Source organism: Cibotium barometz, chromosome 25 (assembly GCF_041138505.1).
Source record: "Cibotium barometz isolate CiBa-2024 chromosome 25, ASM4113850v1, whole genome shotgun sequence".
Classification (NCBI taxonomy): Eukaryota; Viridiplantae; Streptophyta; class Polypodiopsida; order Cyatheales; family Cibotiaceae; genus Cibotium; species Cibotium barometz.
Genome location: NC_141070.1, coordinates 26,690,071 through 26,712,221, shown reverse-complemented (window position 1 = coordinate 26,712,221; position 22,151 = coordinate 26,690,071). Strand labels below are relative to the sequence as shown.

At 49.4% G+C, this 22,151-nt stretch overlaps 1 protein-coding gene across 1 annotated transcript in view; it reads right to left on the bottom strand.

The window, feature by feature from the left end:
* LOC147624418 (uncharacterized) overlaps positions 1-22,151 on the bottom strand; it is a 100,203-nt gene that overhangs the window by 5,599 nt on the left and 72,453 nt on the right. The window contains exons 7-8 of the mRNA XM_086819411.1: positions 8,074-8,307; positions 7,842-7,982 (exon numbers count right to left, since the gene is read on the bottom strand). Coding sequence (XP_086675537.1) covers positions 7,842-7,982; positions 8,074-8,307 — 375 coding nt within the window. The remainder of the gene's footprint in view (positions 1-7,841; positions 7,983-8,073; positions 8,308-22,151) is intronic.

Genomic DNA, 22,151 nt, shown 5'->3' with positions numbered 1-22,151 from the left:
GATGCAATCCTTTTGCTCTCATAGGTCATTTTGACCTTTTGTAGACGTTAATATAACTCTCTCTCTCTCTCTCTCTCTCTCTCTCTCTCACACACACACACACACCAACTAGAGATCGAGACTGGGAGAGCAGCACGCATCCCTCGAGCACAGCGCATTTGCAGATTATGCCAGACGGGGGTAGAGACAGAGGAGCATTTTGTTTGCCCGTGTGGTGCTTTGCAGGAGATCAGGGCATGCTATCCTGAGGTTTTTAGAGGGACCACATCACTTAGACAGATCTGGGAGAGATCGGACCAGAGACAGCTAGGCAGACTACTACTAGCACTACAGAGACACAAGGAGATCTTACTTCAGACACCCGCACATCATAGCAGAGGAAGACAGTCCCAGTTGACTGGCTTCTTCGAGAGATTGGCACCAGTAGCCCAGCCACACACATTGGGAGTGACATCTCAACGAGCGGAGGAGATTCGAGCTAGGCGACGACCCAAACTAGCCGGCTACCAGACACCACGGCTACACCACAAAGAGATCGCGGCCATCCGGTCTCGACACCAGCAGGAGGTCCAGGAGCAGCTGGCACATTTTCGCTCTGATCCAGGACGCATGTTCCAGACATTTAGGGCATCGGATGTATGATATATTGTACCCAGACTATGGGACTGGATGAAGTCGGGAGTAGATAACATATCATACTTGTATCACCCCTTCAGCATATAGAGATGCATTAGTAGCCCTAGTAGCCCTAGTACTCCATCCACACCCTCTCGTTTGTACACCACCATTGAGTCCCTTATGGTCGTGTTGTCATACTTGTACATTTTATTCTCACTCCACATTTTCCTCTTGATGACTGGAGGAACATCATTGTACTACTTGTTTGTCTCATAGGCCAATTTTGGCCTTTTGCAGACGTTAATATATCTTTCTTTTTTTCTTTCTTTCTCTCTCTCAGCCGGGTATGAGTGGGAGTCATCTTTTCGAGGCGAGACCCGCACATCAGTAGTAGTACGTGGCTCTGGGGGGGGGGGGGGGGGTAGCTGTCCTTTTTAGATCCCATCTCCAAACAGATTCTCACCATCGTCCGGAAGGACGAGGATACACGATATCTTTGGGTGCGGCTACAGCTTAGCAGTGACAGAGTCATCCACATTGCTGTGTGTTATTTTGCACCACGCCACTCCCCTTACGCTGCACAGCATGGCCAGTCACCATACTTACCATTATATGAGGATACCATGGAGTTCTCACAGCTGGGGAAAGTCCTCCTACTCCGGGATTTCAACGCCAAGACGGGAAGTCAGCAGGTCCCACTACTTGATCTAGACGACCCTATCAGACTACATGAGCTGGACATCACTGACACAGGGCTGCAGTGATCATCACAGGACCGTGACGTAGTCATAGTGTCCGAGAGATATTTCTTAGAGCTGGGAGCTGCACATGGTCTCGTTATCCATAACGGGATGTCCCGATGGCCTCACCTCCTTCCCTCGCTCAGGAGGTACTAGCACTGTGGACTACCTTATGGGATCTCCGGCTTTGGCACACCTTATCCCCGACTTCTCCATTCCGCCACCCCCTTTTGAAGCTGACCATGCCTACCTCTCTTTCACTCTTACTTGCACACCACCCGTCCCTCCACCACCTCCCCCCATCTCACATTACACTCAGGTCCTCTTTGATCACGAGCTTGAACTTGTTTACTCCAACCACATCTACCGCCAACTCCAAGATGTGGAACCTATTGTCCCCCTATCCACCCTCACAACACAACTCACCACCATACTCCACACATCCGCCACAGCTTCTTTCATATGCACGCGGCGGTCTACCGCCAAGTCACCTTGCGGTTCCATGCCCCAGAACTGTTGGTATGATGACGAATGTCGGGCCACACACTCCCGTCTTAAGCATGAGGTACCGATTCGGCAAATCACGAAACGCCAAGCGCAACGGATTTCTCAACGGCTCACCCGACGCAAGTAACGAGAGTTTTATGCTCGGAAAGAGGATGAGTTATACCGACTTTTCGCCGAACTGCAAAGAGGCATGGAGGAAACTCCGAGAACATCGCCCTCCCACACCCATCACCTACCCGGACACATGGTACTCCTATGCACGCTCCCTCTATCATATCCCCCATCAGCCACCCCTATCCCCACCACCAGATCCCCGCCCCACCACCTCCACCTTCTTCACAAAGGGCATGGTCCTCAAGGCCAGATTTATCCGATGAGGATTGGCAGCGAGTTGAGAGGCCCCAGGTCATGATGTTCTCCCATATGATTTGTAGCAAACCATCCGTCCCACACCAGATTATCCAGGCAAAGTTTGTTGCAGCCCCGATGGTAGTGGAGGCACTCTTCCAGACAATCACGTACCTTCATCGCATCAGTCACATGGATCCCCACAGGTACCCTAGGTTTGCCCTGGAGTCCTCCAGACAGCTAGCACTTGAGGGGCACTCTGGAGTATGGTATGGATTGGTTTCCACTTGGTTCTCAGTATACGGGCTCTGCATGGACCGCCTACCCCCCCCTTCGGTACAGTTTGGACTCCCCTTTTTTCCGGCTGTCTCAGGAGGATACCAACCGGGTTATCCGGTCATATCTTCTTAGCCTCAACACACATTGCACATGGATCACACCCCCGGAGCTCCCGACGAAGATGCACTTTTACAGAGACCACTTCCTCACACTCACTGAGGATGGATTCATCCAATAGCCGGGCTACTTGAGTGTTCACATGTCCCATGCCATGCGGATTGCGATTGGCCAGATACAGGTTTCTTCCCACTGCCTCAGAGTGGAGACAGGTAGAGCTGAGCGCATCTTTAGAGCCGAGAAGCTCGTACGGACACCCAGAGAGGAGAGGATCTGCCGACTATGCCACACACCGGTTGAGACGGAGGAGCATTACATATGCCGCTGCCCAGTATACTATGAGATCCGCGGGAGGTTTCACTATCTATTTCGTGAGGGATTCAGCCCACTCTCCTGGATCATTGACTTCCAGGACCAACGTTGCCTGGGCCTCGTCTTGCTTGAGCTCCGCAGACACAGGGACACCTTCTTGAGACACAAGCCCCTGGCCCCTCACTTGGCAGCCAACCATCACCAGTTTCTTGCGGACCCAAGAGGTGGAGGAAACCGACATAGTGGTTCTTGTGGACCCTCCAAGAGCTGCTCTAGACCTACCTCGCCCGAGAGGAGTTACCTCTGACCGAGCCTTTGCACTCCAGCATGCCCGACGCCCTCAACCCCCCGTCGGCCACGATCACCTCATCAGCTCTAGATCCAGGACATGCTCCACCGCCATCGAGCTACCTTTCCACGTGACATAGCTGAGGGAGACCTCTCGGCCATACTTGTCAACCCCATGCGTGACATTTTGGAGAGTGGTATACCATCTACTCGGAGCTGATGTTGCTCCCATGTTTTTATGTTCTTAGTTTTCCATGACGAGTTTCCATGGACAGTTTTGTATCACCCAAGTGAGATAGCTATATTTATGTTTTCATTCTGTTTTATTTTCCATTCCATGACGAAATATGCCATGGACATTATTGTACCACTTTGGTCTCAGAGGCCCATTGGGTCTTTAGTAGACGCTTAATATATCTTTCTTTCTTTCTTTCTCTCTCTCTAGAGAGAGAGAGAGAGAGAGAGAGTCCTGAGACTCATTTTTTATACAAAGACTCATCAGAGTCCTAAGAGGCGCTTACCATACATGGCCGGGTATGAGTGGGAGTCAGCTTTCCAAGGCGAGACCCGCACATGAGGAGTACGTGGCTCTGGAGGGGTGGCTGTCCTTTTTGGATCCCATCTCTGACAGATTCTCAGCATCGTCCGAAAGGACGAGGATGCACGGTATCTTTGGGTGCGGCTACAACTTAGCAGTGATAGAGTCATCCACATTGTTGTGTGTTATTTTGCACCACGCCACTCCCCTTACGCCGCACAACATGGCCAGTCACCGTACTTACCACTATATGGGGATATCATGGAGTTCTCACAGCTGGGGGAAGTCCTACTCAGGGATTTCAACGCCAGGATGGGAAGTCAGCAGGTCCCACTACTCGATCTAGATGACCCTATCAGACTACAGGAGCTGGACATCAGTGACACTAAGGCTGCAACGATCATCACAGGACCGCGAGGAGGTCACAGTGTATGGAAGATATTTCTTAGAGCTTAGAGGTGCACATGGTCTCGTTATCTATAACGGGATGTCCCGATGGCCCTCCTCCGGAGACCTCACCTCCTTCCCTCACTCAGCCTTGATGTATGGAGTAGCCTTCTGGGGGCCAAATTTATCCAATGAGGATTGGCAGCGAGTTGAGAGGCCCTAGGTCATGATGTTCTCCCCTATGATCCACAACAAACCATCAATCCCACACCAGATTATCCAGGCAAAGTTTGCTGCAGCCCCGATGTTAGTGGATGCACTCTTCCAGCCAGTCACGTACCTCCATCGCATCAGTCACATGGATCCCCACAGGTACCCGAGGCTTGCCCTGGAGTCCTCCAAACAGCTAGCACTTGAGGGGCACTCTGGAGTATGGTATGCACTAGTTTCCACTTGGTTCTCAGTATATGGGCTTCGCGAGGACCGCCTACCCCCCCTTCAGTACAGTTTGGACTCCCCTTTTCTCCGGCTCTCTCACCAGGATACCAGCCGGGTTATCCGGTTAGATCTTCTCAGCATCTACACCCATTGCACATGGATCACACCTCCAGAGCTCCCCACGAAGATGCACTTCTACAGAGATCACTTCCTCACACTCACTGAGGATGGATTCATCCAACAGCCGGGCTACTTGAGTGTTCACATGTCCCATGCCATGCGGATTGCGATTGGCCAGATACGGATTTCATCCCACCACCTCAGAGTGGAGAAAAGTAGAGCTAAGAGCATCTTCAGAGCCAGGAAGCTCATACGAAGACGTAGAGACGAGAGGATCTGCCGATTATGCCACACACAGGTTGAGACGGAGAAGCATTACATATGCCGCTACCCAATATACTATGAGATCTGTGGGAGGTTTCACTGTCTATTTCGTGAGGGATTTGGTCCACTCTCCAAGATCATTATACTTCCAGGACTACCGTTGCCTAGGCCTCTTCCTTCTTGAGCTCCGCAGACACAAGGACACCTTCTTGAGAGAGCTTCGGCCCCAGCCACCCCGCTCCCTCCCTCACCAGCCAACAACCATCACCAGTTTATTCTGGACCCAGGAGGTGGAGGACACTGACATAGTGGATCTTGTGGACCCTCCACGAGCTGCTCTAGACCTACCTCGCCTGAGAGGAGTTACCTCGGCCGAGCCTCTGCACTCCAGCGTGCCCGACGCCCTCGCCCTAGCCACCCCCCCCCCCTCCACCCCGTCGGCCACGATCACCTCATCAACTCCAGATCCAAGACATACTCCACTGCCATCGAGCTACCTTTCCACGTGACATAGCTGAGGGAGAACTCTCGGCCATACTCATTAGCCCCATGCTTGATATTTTGGAGAGTGGTATACCATCTACTCGGAGCTGATGTTGCTCTCATGTTTCTATGTTCTTAGTATTCCATGATGAGTTTCCATGGACAGATTTGTAACACCCCAGTGAGATAGCTATGTTTATGTTTTCTTTCTGTTTCATTTTCCATTCCATGATGAGATATGCCATGGACATTATTGTATCACTTTGGTCTCATAGGCCCATTGGGTCTTCTCTCTCTCTCTCTCTCTCTCTCTCTCTCTCTCTCTCTCTCTCTCTCATGTTTCTATGTTCTTAGTATTCCATGATGAGTTTCCATGGACAGTTTTGTATCACCCCAATGAGATAGTTATGTTAATGTTTTCCATTCCATGATGAGATATGCCATGGACATTATTGTATCACGCTGGTCTCATAGGCCCATTGGGTCTTTAGTAGACGCTTACTCTCTCTCTCTCTCTCTCTCTCTCTCTCACCGGAAGAACACAGTTGTATTATTTTTTTGTCTCATAGGCCGACTTTGGCCTCTCGTAGACGTTAATATATCTTTCTTTCTTTCTTTCTTTCTCTCTCTCTCTCCGAGAGGGATTCGGACCACTCACACAAGTGATACAGTTTGAGGATCAGAGGTGCTTGGGCATGTACTTGATGGAGCTCAGATGACACAGGGATGATGTGTTAAGGCAGCATGTTGAGAGACAGCCTTGGCTCCAACAAGACACCTCACAGAGATCCATCACAAATTTCTTTGTGGTACACACATCCACATCGGAATCCACTGCCCACAACAGTTCCTCCACTACAACATCAGAGCCCACCACCCGTACCCACGCTGCAGCTTCACACCCCAGAGGAGTTCTTAGTGAGAGAGCTCGATCCATTCTGCGAGCCAGACGTCCCAACCCAAAGCATCAAGACCCTCCACCACACAAAGGCGGATTCGTGAGGTTCTCCGCCGACGTGACACGCTCCCATCACAAAGGCCTAACATTCACTCAACATCAGATTGGTTTTGGCCGAGGCGGGTATCGTCATTAGATGATCACAGCATATCTCACTCTACACAAGATCATCTATTGATCACATGTCCTGTCAGATGTTTTCATTTTACTTTTTCTTTCAGTTGTCCATGGCTCAGTATATCCATGGTACCATTGTATTACTTTTGGTCTCATAGGCCCTTGGGGTCTTCCATAGATGCTAATATAACTTTCTCTCTCGCTCTGCAAGCTCTCTTGGTACCATGTCAACCTACATAGCCTACCCCAAATTTGAGTTAGGGCTTAGCCGCAATGACCCTAGGGCGGGAGGCTAGGGCTAGCAAGGATCAGGTCTAGATACCCTTGGGTCATACCAAAAGTAGATCCATGGCTAACAAAGGTAAAAGCCTGAGTGTAGGGCTTCATGCTGATAATAGCCAAGTCTAGGCTATAAAGACGTATGTCAGGAGCATGTATCCTCCCAGCAACGAGTAGCTCGGTGTGGGGTATGTCTTGGTGGTATGGGATGACAAGGCCTATTAATATGACAGGGCTAACTAGGGGCAATCTAAAACTCAATCTCTGGGGTGGTTCTAGACAGTAACCTACAGCTAGGAAGTGAGCCGCTAGCCAGATTCTATCGCAGTCATGATGATTCTGTACGAGAACCTACAGCTGGAAGGTGAGCTGATTCTATCACAATCCAAAGCAGGCTGTCTTTACTCAAGGTCCCACATATCTGTGGTATTTACACATATGACATCAAAGAAACAAGTTCACTATAGCATCTCATAACGTACTATTTAAATCAGTATGATGAGGCTTTTTATCAAGCAGGTAGAAAGTATCTCCTCTTAAAATGAGGAAAAAATGACTAAAAAAGAGATAAAGAAAGGAGGCCCTGAAGTTGTGTCAAGAACCAAGAACGCTTGGCAACAGGTGGAGAAGCTCAGCAGATGCGCATGAAATCCCATCCTAGGAAAATAGCATGATGGGGCTGCTCACCGGTCACAGGAGTAGTGCATTTGGCAGGAGTGGGTGTGTGTAAAGGGAGACCTGCAGAAGCCCAGTAGGAGACTTTGAGCCGTCTTAGCAGAGTATTGCCTTGCCATGAGACCACTCTGCAAGCAAGCATTCCACAACCCCAAGAACTTGGCCTGCAGCAGGAGTGTGCTCCATGCACAGGAAAAAAATCTACTGCAAGGGACACTCTGCTTAAGAGAATGATGCAACATGCAACCTCAGGGCAGAGAAAAGGAAGGTGAGATTTTTTTAATTTTAAATACAACCTCTTGCATAGTTGTGATTTAGTGTCTAAAAGCAAAAAATGCCATATCAGGAATTCACAGTTTTGCAGTTTACTTACCGCAAGAGTTGCAGGAGTGGGAAGCTCCCGCGTCAAGGCTTCACACTTTTCTGTAGCATCATTGTCTTCTGAGCTGAAAAGACTCTTTTGATGTCCACCACCCCTCAACTCAGTGTCGGAAATTGCTATCTTGATACCTTCCTGAAAATGCCATCATAGAGATTATGAGATGAGCACCTTTGTGGTTGTGTCAAGTGATTACACAAAACAACATCAAATTCTATCAAAATACCTTCGGCTGAAAAGCCGGAACTTCTATACTTTGTAAGACATCCAAAAACAAGGCTCGATCCTGGCAACCCTTCAACCCATAGACAGTTGCCTGGAGGTTGGCAGCTGCAATAATGAAGTCGTAATGTAAAGGTTCCATAGCATCAAATGTGATAGGGACCGGCGCTCGCTTAGTTCCACTCCAAAACGGTGCACCTGTTGTTGTCATCATGTCCTCTGGAAAATTGAAAGAAAGCTGCAGAAGGGAAGACATTGTTATGGGAATGCTTTTGAAGCTTAAAACCACCCATTTTCATCATCAAGTAGTTCTCTCCCACATGCACCCACACAATGTGCAACTTTTTTTTCCCCAAGAAAAAGATCCTACATTAGTCATGAACAAAAAAACCTCTACAAAAGTGGACTGCAAAGCAGCTCTCAAGTGGAGCGATATGTACATCCCTTGAACAAGGTGTAACTGAAAATGAGAGGGGAGACCCCTCTCTGACTGGCCACTCTCAGAGCGAGGGAGAAGGGGGACGATGAGCTCCCAACACTCACAGAATACACACCCAGATCTCTGGGGTCTGATGGGATTGCTGTTACGGCTGAGGCTGAGAAGGCCGTAATCCAGAAGTGTGAGCTGGATGGCAAGGCTAGCGCCATCCTCGTCATAGTGTAGCACCTCCCCTGCCTCACTCACCCAGGCCACTGTTAATAAGCAATGGCCATGATCACTCTTTCAGTCAAGCAATCCATTAATCCTCACATCCGATCCTGCGACTCCGCAAGGGCTGCGTCGGTGCCCCTCGAGACCATTTTCCAGTCCCGTAATGAAGCATGAGTCATGTTCCTAATGCTGGAGCTGGACAACCTGACCATGAATGAGAGCGATTCCATTGCAAATCACCTTACCAAGGTAACAGACCTAAAAGAACAACTGCTAAATGTAGATGAGATAGTTGATAACACAAAATTGATCACCACCATTCTTAATTCCTTACTTGAGTCCTATCAAAGTTTTCACATCTCTTTATGAGAGGAGGCAATCCTATATCCTTTGAGGAGCTGGTTGGATTACTTCTCCATGAGGAGTAGACAACGAAGAATAGATCCAAGGGTGACGCAAGCACAGGAGACCAAGCCTTCTTCTCTAGGGACAAAAGCAAAGTGGACTAGAGTCTCTTGGGGGTCACCAGCTCGATGCATGCCGTGGACCAGAGTTGGTTAATGCCATATGTGATCCTAAGGTCATGTAAAAGATGAGAGAAACCAATCGCCTAGTCACGCAAGGCGCAGTCTGTTGTGGGGCCATCCCACTCCGTCTCTAGGACTACACACAAGAAAAAAGAGAACACCTCACCTCCAACAACCATGGGTGTGAGGCCTAAGTGGTGGAGGACCACACAAACCCAAAGAGGCCAGAAGGTCTACTGGCACTAAGCTCCTCGAGCAAGGGGAGGAGCTCCCGATGCTATCCTCAAGTGGCTCACAGAGGAGGCTCCACCCCTCTACATCAGAGGCGGTAAAGTTGCCCAAGATTCCCCTTATCGACATATACAGCATTGTCTTGTTGGATATCAATGCTCCATCCTCATATTGTATTGTCCACGCACTGGCTAGCTCATGTTTGTACGGCCCCCATTATGAGGAGTAGCCATGGATGAGTAGACCAGGCACCACTTGCCATCCCCGTATTCACACAAGAAGGTGACCTAGGAGGACATACGGTTTAGGGATGGATTGGATTAGATTTGGCACACTACCAAATAGTCTATGAGCTACACTAGACCGTTAAGACTGTTATCTCATAGCAATCCATACATGGAGTAGGTAGTGTTTACTCTTGGAAACCCCATTCTGACATTGCAGGGCACGACAAGGCCCAAGATGAGTCCAAATGGCCATGAGAGGTGGGTAATTGTATAGCAATGGTCTAGTTCATCTTTAATTCTGCACCGTGGAAGATGGTACCAACTATGACCGCAAACATACGCGGTCATGTCATGGCTGCCCCGCATATACAAGCCTATATAGATGCATGGCTAGCCCCGCGTACAAATGCATGTATAGATACACGGCCAGCCCCTTCTCCATAGTTCATCACCCATCGACACTGCATCCTTTTGGGTTATAGCATGGAGTCGAAGGGTTATCGGTTCTCTGACTCTTACAAAAAGAAGATCATAGGGAGCCATGATGTGGTATTCCACGAACAACCACGTCGGATGGAGGAGGAACTTCTTTCTTCTTCATCATGAACAAGGAAATCACCAAGCAACATAACCTCCACATGCAACACGAGCTTCCTCACATTCTCATGGAAGGCAAGCCCATACCATTTCCTATGGAGATGGAGTTTGAAGATAAAGAACAAGAGCATAATGTACCACAAGACGGTAGGCAAGCCATTCCCTAAGTGGTATAGACAACTTTTGGATGGAGCAAAACCTCCGACCATAATCCACATTGTTCTTGCATTGGCACTGCAGGAAGTGTGGCATGTTCTCCAAATGCATGTGAAATTTGCTTTCCTCAATGGGAACCTCAAGGAGGAGGTATATGTGGAACAGCCACATGGGTTTGTGGTTCCCGATTCCGAAAACAACGTTTGTAGGTTACGAAAGCCACGCTACACGCCCCATGAGCATGGTGCCAAAAGATTAATGCTTGTTTTGTGTGTATTGGTCTCTTACGCAGCCCTTCAAATGTAAATTTGTATGTATTTTGTGAGCAGGGAAAGAATATATTCTAGTCATTGTTCCCTATGTAGATGACCTCATCTTTGTTTCTTACTCAACCAAGATATGAATGAGGTACCAAGAAAAAAAAGTTCCCACTAGTTAGTTGTCGGGTGTCACTCTAAGCATATAACTGCAAGCTTCCCCCCTGCGATAAAACAAGCCAAGATCCAAGGTGCCCTGAAGATGGTGGAAGATACACTTAACTGCTTGCCAACGCTTATTACACGGACTCTGCATAAATTTGTTGGCCTAGGAATCATGGTTTCAAAGTATAACCGCAGTTTGTAGAGCCATTGGTCTAAGATGCGCTTATTGCGCTGACCACCATAAGAGTCAGGGGCTTTAATTTCCAATTTCTTTGTTTTACTTGCTTGTAAAAGACGATGAAGAGTTTTAAGGTCGTCGCCTTCTACCTCGAAAGGAATGACATCTGCGTTTGCTGATACTGTTGCTGAAACATTTGCTGCTGGTACGGAACTCATGTAGGAGTGGCGATCCATGTGGAGCTGCTGGATCTGAGAAGCCAAGGATGCCATAGACTCCTGGAGTTGCAGTTGGAACAGCTGTTGAAGTTACTACAAAGCTGGCTGCCATTCCGAGGGGGCTGGTATGTCAACAAGTTCTGCCATGAGAGAAGATATTAATGTAGAGGCTCAGGGTGATGAGGCTCTGGGGGTTTTTGCTGTTGTTGACGCCGCTGGGCTCTAGTAAGAACCATCGGCTGGAGGGTGCGGCATCTGGAAATCTCGAGAGGAGAGGCTACGTACTGGTGAAGCGGCTATAGACCATCCAGTATAGTAAGGGTGATCCTCTGGGACTGGGCTCGCACGAGAGTCTGCTACTGGAGAAGAAGGTACAAGGGTAGGGGCAGCTACTGGTGTCAAAGGTGTATACTCCGGTGTAGAGGGGCGCACTGTGAATGAAGATGGATTAATGTCCTCAGAATAGGTGCAATATTCATGAAAAATGATGCTACACTCGGGGAGGATAGCGCCCAGATAGGGATGACGCCTGAGTATAAAACAATAATGATCCAGATCCTGTGCAGAAGTACGAACACGGATCACCCACACGTCGAATTCTCGGAGGTGAGAAGTCGGTGTGGCTATTTGAATGCGGTAATGAATGGGCTAGGAAAAGGGGGGCACACTCACTAGAACAGGGGCTGAGACTGGTGGAGAAACACGGGTAGGAGAGGGCACTATGGACTGAGAGGGTGTATCCTATAAATAACTGAAATCATAGGTTTCCTCTGCCATAAGCCGTCGGAGAAGAGGGTAAAGTGTGTCCACGTGATCTGAGAGGTGCTTTTAAACCCGTAGAAAGGGATATTGGCCCCGGAGGAGTGGAGAGCCCGCAAAAGAATGAAATGGCAGGTTTCTGATATGTTAATACTCCACATTATGTGAGATGTTTATACCCAAGAAAATGGAAAAATCACACCTGAAGGAGGTTGCCATAATAAATAGTGTTGCTGGAGAAGAAGCACCAAGGATAGTAGCCGTCAATTCAATAGAAAGCACGAACTACAAGTGGCCGGTCCAATCACAGGCATAGACAGCAGGATGCCAACAATGAGGAAAGGTACGGGTGCTGAATTCGTGGAGGAGAAGGATGGCTGCACGCTAGTGTGAGGAAAACCGTATGCAGGAAGGCGGCAGGTGCAGGCCGAAACTGCGCAAGCAAGGTGGCGCCGTTTCATAGGGCCCGTAAGGTAAGTTTGTGGTTTTTTTTTAATGTGTTTGTACACATGGCATTAAAGCCTTAGAGTCTTGACCTTTGGTTGAGGTTATGAGGGGTGTTCGTTAATTAAAAAGTAATCACTCAAGTATGTGCAATAGCATGGTGATTAACTCCACGCTTTCCTTTGTCAACAACTAGGGATTTCTCCTCAGAAGTGGAGGGCTCAGCATTAGAATTATGTCGATGGGTTGGTCTTTTGGGGCACTCAAACCAACGATGAGGTCCATTACAAATTGTGCACAATCCTGTCTTTTGTTGATCCCATCCAGAAGGAACAGTAGAAGGACGAGGATTGCGAGATTGGTCACGTCTATGGTCCCGTCCACGATCCGAACTGTGTGGTTGGAAGGATTGAGATCGCCGGAACCGAAAAGAGGACGATCCTTCTGATCGGCGAGGGTGTTGAGAATTATTCCATTGGGGATTAGGCCGGGAGGTAGAAGTGCCAGATAACTCTCTGCAACTATCTCGGCTCATACGAGATCCATTGGCTTTCTGAAAGTCATTAGCTCAACCGAAAGAGGCCGAATTTCGAGAATTAATGTCATCAACGCGCTCGGCGTATCGTATGGCATCGGCAAGATCAACAAGGTTATATTTTTGAACATCGGCACACAGTGTGGGATTCAACGAAGGCATGAAGTTCGTCCGCTGGGGACAAAGAGTCAATCTCCAGTATCAAGTTGGTGAACTGGGAGATATAAGAGGCCAAGGAACCAGTTTGGTCCATATGGCGTCAGCGAGTACGGGCTTGGAAATCCGCATTGGCAGGTATGAACTCCTTACGAAAAACCCGGTTGAATTTTCCCCACGTTGTAACCGTTTTTCTGGCGTGCTGTTGTAGTTGCCACCACAATAAAGCAGTGTCTTTGAGGAGGGATACCGCAAAAATCACCTTTTTGGAATCAGAAAGGGTCATGGTTTCAAAGTATAACCGCAATTTGTAGAGCCATTGGTTTAAGATGCGCTTATTGCGCTGACCACCATAAGAGTCAGGGGCTTTAATTTTCAATTTCAATGTTTTACTGGCTTGTAAGAGACAATGAAGAGTTTTAAGGTCGTCGCCTTCTACCTCGGAAGGAATGGCATCTACGTCTGCTGGTACTGTTGCTGAAACATCTGCTGCTGGTACGGAACTCGTGTAGGAGTGGCGATCCGTGTGGAGCTGCTGGATCTGAGAAGCCAAGGATGTCATAGACTCCTGGAGTTGCTATTGGAACAGCTGTTGAAGTTGCTGCAAAGATGGCTGCCATTCTGAGGGGACTGGTATGTCAACAGGTTCTGCCATGAGAAAAGATGTTGATGTAGAGGCTTCAAGGTGATGAGGCTCTAGGGATTTTTGCTGTTGTTGACGCTGTGTGGCTAAAAATAGAGGTTGATAATGTGTGCATACGTGTGCATGGCGTGTGTGAAGGTTTTACTTTTGAGGGCGTTGCCAGGTGTACAGGGTGGACGGTATTGGCTTTGAGCATGTACAGGCCTGTCCGGTGAGAGGTCCACTGAGGATGATATCAGCTGCTCGATGGCTTTGAATTGTGTACGCATCCCCAAAGAAATGAGTGGGCATTTACAGGTTTTATTTGAAGGTGTATGGAGTGGCACTCGTATGCTGCATCTTGAAGAGGTATGGAAGCATGGGCACTGCAAAGTTGGGTTTGAATGTGTGTGGAAACCGGGAAGCAATATGTGATGTGGCCAATGTTGCCTTTGTTGGTGTGAAAAGAAATATAATAGGTGGCTTTAAGTAAAAAATAAAAAATGAAAATGATAAAACAATGTGGCCAGCTGTTAAAGGTGAGCGTGGAGACTAACCGGGCTGCCAGCGCACCTTCTGGAGGTCGGCGAAGCTTGGCGAAGCACGTGAAGAGTGCGGGGCTGGTGATTGCGAGCGCTGCAGGGATCGTCACAAAACAGAAGGCTATGGACCAGTTGTGAGGTGGCCTTGGCTGTGGAGAAGTTGCAGAGACAGGCACAGATGAAGGGCTTTGATAAGGTAGGCCGCCATGTTGTGGATGGGGCTCTCTCGCATAGCTGCAGACAGAGCCAAAGAAAGGCTGCAGGCAGGCGCAGCTGAGGGCGCCGTCTTGTGAGAGGGGAGAGCTGTGCTGGAGGTCGCCAAAAGGCTGGAGACGCCCAGGTGATCGAACGAAGAGAGGAGCAGCTGCTGGCGAGGAGCCTTTTAGCACGCTAGCTGCTGGCGAGGACAAACAAAGGGACCCTCTTAGCACACCAGGCGCAGGGAAGGTAGCTGACAAGGGGCTGTTTAGCGTGGAGAGCTCAGTCGCAAGCGAGAGAAGCTGGCGGGTTCCTTTGGAAAGCGTGGATGACTGGTTGGAGTAGAGAGAGGGCCGTGTGGCTGCCTAGAGGTTAGGGACGGGGGGGCCCTGTTCATTCAGCAAAGGACAGTGGACAGAGTAGCGGGGCCATCGTGTAGTCGTGGGGGGCCTCCCTTGTGGAGAGCGAAGACGTGAAGGCCGCCTGGTGGGAGGCCTGCTGCAGGTAATCGCCCGGGCAGAGTGAAGAGAGGCTAGCAGAGGCACTGTGGTTCCAGAAGGAGTTGAGGCCTCATTGATGAGGGTGATTGCCTCGTCATGGTGAAGGAGCTCTGGTGAGCTGCAGACAGAAACAAAGAGAGTAGCTGCCTTGCAGTAGAGGTACTGGGACGACTCTGGTGATTCTGAAGACAGCTGGATGCAGACAAAGGCTGGTGATATACAGTGTGGCTGCTTGGTGATGGGCTGGTAGCATTGCAAAGCTTGGGTTTGAAGTGTGGCTGACAAAGGATCAGCACAGAGAGCCAGAGAGAGAGTGCGTGTGTGTGGTATTTTGTGGTTTTCTACCTCTTCTCGGGACTCAAGCCAGAGTTGTAAATTTCTCTTGATTAGCTGTGGCTAGTGTTTGGTGATGTCAGAGAGTTTTTTTGTTTCTTTGTCTGTTTGGGTACAAGTTGTGACAGCCAGATCTGAAATATAAGTCTTGTTCATGCTCTTTGGTCTGGTGTTCTGGTGTGTTTGCATGCGTGTGTGGAAGTGTGGCATCCTATAAGGGCGTAAACAGCTTTACCGCTTCCGTGCCATCACTTTTTGGTGCCTCCACAGAGGAGCAGATTTCCTCTGGTTTGTGAAAAAAGAAAAGGGCTGTGAGAAGAAAGATTTGGAAAATGGCTCAGGATTTTCCGGAGTATTGGGGATTGCCACAAGAGAATGCAACCAGATTTCTGGAGAAGATGGAGTTTACAGCCTTGATGAAAGACAGGGCAACCCCGGAGATCCTTTCTCGGATTTTGGCTTATTGCTTGCAGGGTGATGCAAAAGCATGGTTACAGATGTTTATGACTGCACACAGGAATGTTCATCAACAGGATCTTGAGTACCGTGTAGTCAGAGCTGCATTTTTGGCACAGTTTGTCCATGTGAAGAGTCCGAATGAAGTATGGAAGGAGTTGTGTAACATTCAGCAGAAAGAAGGTCAGGATGTGGATCAGTATCTGATAGAGTTTGGTAGACTGTGGAGTCTATGGTGTGAGGCTCTGATTCCTGAAGTACCCCCGCAGATGATAAAGAGAGAGTGGTTTGTGGCTGGTCTGGAGCCAACAATCCGACTGAAGGTGGAGCTGAAGAACTTGGATAGCTTTGAGGAGGCTGTCAGAGTTGCTCGTGAGAAGGAGTGGAAGGTGAAGCGTCTGAGGCAGATGGGAATGCAGGAAGAGCCAAAGAGGTTTGTGAAGGTGCCAGAGATTGGGAGTATGCATCCTGGAAGAAAAGCTGCTGTTGTTCCTAAACAGGAGGATTCTTTGAAGAGAGAAGTTCATGATGCTGTGGAGCTCATGAAGTCTTTAAGCGTGAATTGGATAGAGTCTGCAGGAAGAGGACGAGGCATGGGTGTTATGGGAAGGAAGACTGATGCATCATCTGGTTTTGAAAGAAATTCAACAGATATTGGAAGAGGGAGAGGGTATCCGTGTGATGTGCAATGCCGGAATTGTGGTGAGTGGGGTCATATCAGTCCGCAATGTGAGAAACCAGCCAAAGCTAATGGTGGCATATATCAATTGTCTATGGGAATGAGTGATAGGGTGATTGGCCCTAATATGTAGGTGAAAGATGCAATTCAGCCCAATGTTTGTGAAGCCCATAAGGTCACATTTGCAGAGCAGGGTATGGGACAGATTCATCTGTTGGAAATGGAAAAGGATGAAGTTTCTGGAATCAACCCTGAAGAGCTTTCAGGAGGTGAGGAAGAGAAGGATAGGAGTGTTGATGACGCTGTGGATTGTGAAGGTGATGCTGCTAATGCTGAAGAACTTGATGAGTTTGAGTATGGATATGACTTGGATGATCTCTTTGATTTAGAAAAGAGTAATGACTTGCAGGTGCCAGTACTTCAGCCAGTCAAGATAGAGAGTGATGATCAAGGTGTTACTAATGAAGGTACTGTGGATGGAGTATGTGTTGATGATCCAGGTGATGAGTTGGATATTGCAGCCTGTGGTGAGAGTGTGGATGGTGAGCTGGACAGTGTACTTGTTGATAGTGCACTGGATGATCTGTTGAAGTTGGCTTCCTTGGAGAAGATTACTTGCATGCCAGTTGTGCAGCAGGAAAGGAGTGATGGTGTGACTGATGGTGAGCTGGATGCTCCTTTGGTTGATGGTGTGATAAATTCTGGAGGTATGGATGCTGATCATAAGGTGTGTGTTCCTTATCATGCCCAAGAGAATGAGGTGGTTGTGAGTGGTGAGAATGCATGTGAGGCAATTGTTGTTGGTCAGGGGGACCAAGATGCTTTGCCTGGGAGTTTGGGGAGCTTAGACTTGGTAGGGATGCCTGTGCAAGATGTGGAGAATCTTGCAGGATCGCCAATGGTCTTGAAGCTGGAGAAACTGCAGGAAAGCGACAATGATGAGTCTACAGTGCATGAGGTTGCTATGTGTGATGTTGATGGGCTGAAGGGAAGTGAGTTTATGGTGAACACACCGCATGAGGATGCTCAGCATATGGACGAGTGGTTTGGTTATAGTTCGAGTCTGGCACTTAGTCCAGAGAAAGGGTTGGAAGCCAGTGATGTGGGTTGTAAATTGGATGACCGTGAGGTGGAAGTTGATCAGATGTTTGTTATTTCGGTATATGATTATGAATGGGAGACAGATGTGTCCGAGGGGAGTAGAGGTGAGGAATGGTTACTTCCCTCACAAGGTAATGTGAGCTGGTATGGAGGAGGAAGTGCAACAGTGGATGGTGGTGAGGCCATATACAAAGAGCCAAGGGGGTTGCTGAAAACGGAAGATCATGGCAGGGTGTATCAATGGCTGTTTGATGAAGGAAAATGCATGAAGGACTGGAAGGTAGATGCACCGAGGTTTTTGTTTGATCCAGGGGGATAAATGGCTTCTGTTTGTGCAACTGCTGGACATAAATGTCTCAGCAGAAATAAGGGGGTTGCTAAATATGTGTGGCTAAAAATAGAGGCTGATAATGTGTGCATACGTGTGCATGGCGTGTGTGAAGGTTTTACTTTTGAGGGCGTTGCCAGGTGTACAGGGTGGACGGTATTGGCTTTGAGCATGTACAGGCCTGTCCGGTGAGAGGTCCACTGAGGATGATATCAGCTGCTCGATGGCTTTGAATTGTGTACGCATCCCCAAAGAAATGAGTGGGCATTTACAGGTTTTATTTGAAGGTGTATGGAGTGGCACTCGTATGCTGCATCTTGAAAAAGTATGGAAGCATGGGCACTGCAAAGTTGGGTTTGGAAACCGGGAAGCAATATGTGATGTGGCCAATGTTGCCTTTGTTGGTGTGAAAAGAAATATAATAGGTGGCTTTAAGTAAAAAATAAAAAATGAAAATGATAAAACAATGTGGCTAGCTGTTAAAGGTGAGCGTGGAGACTAACCGGGCTGCCAGCGCACCTTCTGGAGGTTGGCGAAGCTTGGCGAAGCACGTGAAGAGTGCGGGGCTGGTGATTGCGGGCGCTGCAGGGATCGTCACAAAACAAAAGGCTATGGACCAGTTGTGAGGTGGCCTTGGCTGTGGAGAAGTTGCAGAGACAGGCACAGATGAAGGGCTTTGATAAGGTAGGCCGCCATGTTGTGGATGGGGCTCTCTCGCATAGCTGCAGACAGAGCCAAAGAAAGGCTGCAGGCAGGCGCAGCTGAGGGCGCCGTCTTGTGAGAGGGGAGAGCTGTGCTGGAGGTCGCCAAAAGGCTGGAGACGCCCAGGTGATCGAACGAAGAGAGGAGCAGCTGCTGGCGAGGAGCCTTTTAGCACGCTAGCTGCTGGCGAGGACAAACAAAGGGACCCTCTTAGCACACCAGGCGCAGGGAAGGTAGCTGACAAGGGGCTGTTTAGCGTGGAGAGCTCAGTCGCAAGCGAGAGAAGCTGGCGGGTTCCTTTGGAAAGCGTGGATGACTGGTTGGAGTAGAGAGAGGGCCGTGTGGCTGCCTAGAGGTTAGGGACGGGGGGGCCCTGTTCATTCAGCAAAGGACAGTGGACAGAGTAGCGGGGCCATCGTGTAGTCGTGGGGGGCCTCCCTTGTGGAGAGCGAAGACGTGAAGGCCGCCTGGTGGGAGGCCTGCTGCAGGTAATCGCCCGGGCAGAGTGAAGAGAGGCTAGCAGAGGCACTGTGGTTCCAGAAGGAGTTGAGGCCTCATTGATGAGGGTGATTGCCTCGTCATGGTGAAGGAGCTCTGGTGAGCTGCAGACAGAAACAAAGAGAGTAGCTGCCTTGCAGTAGAGGTACTGGGACGACTCTGGTGATTCTGAAGACAGCTGGATGCAGACAAAGGCTGGTGATATACAGTGTGGCTGCTTGGTGATGGGCTGGTAGCATTGCAAAGCTTGGGTTTGAAGTGTGGCTGACAAAGGATCAGCACAGAGAGCCAGAGAGAGAGTGCGTGTGTGTGGTATTTTGTGGTTTTCTACCTCTTCTCGGGACTCAAGCCAGAGTTGTAAATTTCTCTTGATTAGCTGTGGCTAGTGTTTGGTGATGTCAGAGAGTTTTTTTGTTTCTTTGTCTGTTTGGGTACAAGTTGTGACAGCCAGATCTGAAATATAAGTCTTGTTCATGCTCTTTGGTCTGGTGTTCTGGTGTGTTTGCATGCGTGTGTGGAAGTGTGGCATCCTATAAGGGCGTAAACAGCTTTACCGCTTCCGTGCCATCAACGCCGCTGGGCTCTAGTAAGAACCATCAGCTGGAGGGTGCGGCATCTGGAAATCCCGAGAGGAGAGGCTACGTACTGGTGAAGCGGTTATAGACCATCCAGTATAGTAAGGGCGATCCTCTAGGACTGGGCTCGCACGAGTCTGCTACTAGTGGAGAAAAAGGTACAGGGGTAGGGGCAGCTACTAGTGTCAAGGGTGTATACTCCGGTGTAGAGGGGCGCACCGTGAATGAAGATGGATTAACGTCCTCAGAATAGGTGCAATATTCATGAAAAATGATGCTACACTCGGAGAGGATAGCGCCCAGATAAGAATGACGCCCGAGTATAAAACAATAATGATCCAGATCCTGTGCAGAAGTACGAAAACGGATCACCCACACGTCGAATTCTCGGAGGTGAGAAGTCGGTGTGGCTATTTGAATTCGGTAATGAATGGGCTGGGAAAAGGGGGGCACACTCACTGGAACAGGGGCTGAGACTGATGGAGAAACACGGGTAGGAGAGGGCACTATGGACTGAGAGGGTGTATCCTATAAATAACTGAAATCATAGGTTTCCTCTGCCATAAGCCGTCGGAGAAGAGGACAATTTTAAGGTTTGGGCGGGCTAATTTTAGGGTTAGGGTTAGGACTGATTTTAGGGTTAGGGTTAGGACTGATTTTAGGGTTTGGACATAACACAGGGCGAAAAAAGTTTGCTCTGATACCACTGTAAAGCTTTTATATCTTTATTAACATGATTAAGACTTAATTAAGCATAAGACAAATACTACAGGAAAGACTGAGTTTTGCATTGAGACAACGGAGACGGGGCTCATCACCATTGACACCCTTGGCAACCAACAAGTTCCTGACCATAAAACTCCACAAGGAGTAATTGCTCCTATCAAGTTTGTCCTTTTGGGACAAAACACCAAATACAGTTGCTGCATTATGTGCCATTTTGCGAAATGCATAACTAACAAGAACTAACAAGAGGGACAAATATCATGTATACAACCCGGATATGCACTTATGTGCATTGCAAACCACAAACTCCCGCCAAATGCAGTCACCTCTACTTGTCTTATGCAAACTTATTGCAAGAACTCGAAGGAAAGAGTGAAAAAATCTTCAATTTTGCACTTAGATATATAATTTGTCGCCATGAGAATAGCGTTGTGTGCATATAGCCAATGTCAGGAACCTCAGGAACCCGAAAATCAAAAAAGTCCCAAATTCTATTAGCGTTTGCAGCTTCAATAGTGTGTGTGCACGTACAAAATGCCACATCAACACGTACGACCACCCAGGCTCTTTGATAAGAGCCTGGTGATATACGCACGCAGTATTTTAACGAGAATAGATATCCTTTTCCCATAAGGGAGGACTGACGTTTTTTTGTGGGAGTCAGTAAGATACTATTCTTGTGATTTCTTGGACATTAAACGCAAATTGTTCGTATGCGAGATAAGTGTGACGCTCACCTCGAAGGTTAGATCATGGTATCTAGGGCCATTCAGACTGACCCTCTCGCACCTGGACCACTTCTACGTGGATGAGTGGGGCTGCAAAAGATGAGACATGGTAGGCATCCTAGCTGGCACCACTCATCCACTTCTACATGGATGAGTGGGGCTGCAATAGAGGAGGCATGGTAGGCATCCTAGCTGGCACGACGTTCATTATCAATCCCCATCCCCTACCCCTCTCTCTCTCTCTCTCTCTCTCTCTCTCTCTCTCTCTCTGCCTGCTGCCCCCTCTCCCGCTGCCTGCCTGCGCCTCCCCTTCGCTGCCTTTGTACCTGCGCCCCCATTTCGCTCTCTCCCCCGCCCCCTCTCTCCTGCTGCCTGCCTGCGCCTCCCCTTCGCTGCCTGTCTACCTGCGCCTCCCCTTCGCTGCCTGTCCCCGCTGCCTGCCCTTCGCCCCCCCCCCCCCCCCCCCCCCCTCGCCCCCTCTCCCACTGCCTGCCTGCGCCTCCCCTTCGCTGCCTGCCCCCCCCCCCCCCCCCCCCCCCTCGCTGCCTGTCTACCTGCGCCCCCGTTCGCCCCCTCTCCAGCTGCCTGCCTGCGCCTCCCCTTCGCTGCCTTTGTACCTGCGCCCCCATTTCGCTCTCTCTCCCGCTGCCTGCCTCCGCCTCCCCTTCGCTGCCTTTGTACCTGCGCCCCCATTTCGCTCTCTCCCGCTGCCTGCCTGCGCCTCCCCTTCGCTCTCTGTCCCTTCGCTTCTGTCCCCGCTGCCTGCCCTTCCCCCCCCCCCCCCCCCTTTCGCTGCCTGTCTACCTGCGCCCCCCTTCGCCCCCTCTCCCGCTGCCTGCCTGCGCCTCCCCTTCGCTGCCTTTGTACCTGCGCCCCCATTTCGCTCTCTCTCCCGCCGCCCAGCCACCCACCCTTCCTCAGGCCCCCAAGGCAGCAACATAACTCTCTCTCTCTGCTGAATCTCCTCTCTTTCCCTTTCCCCTACATGACTT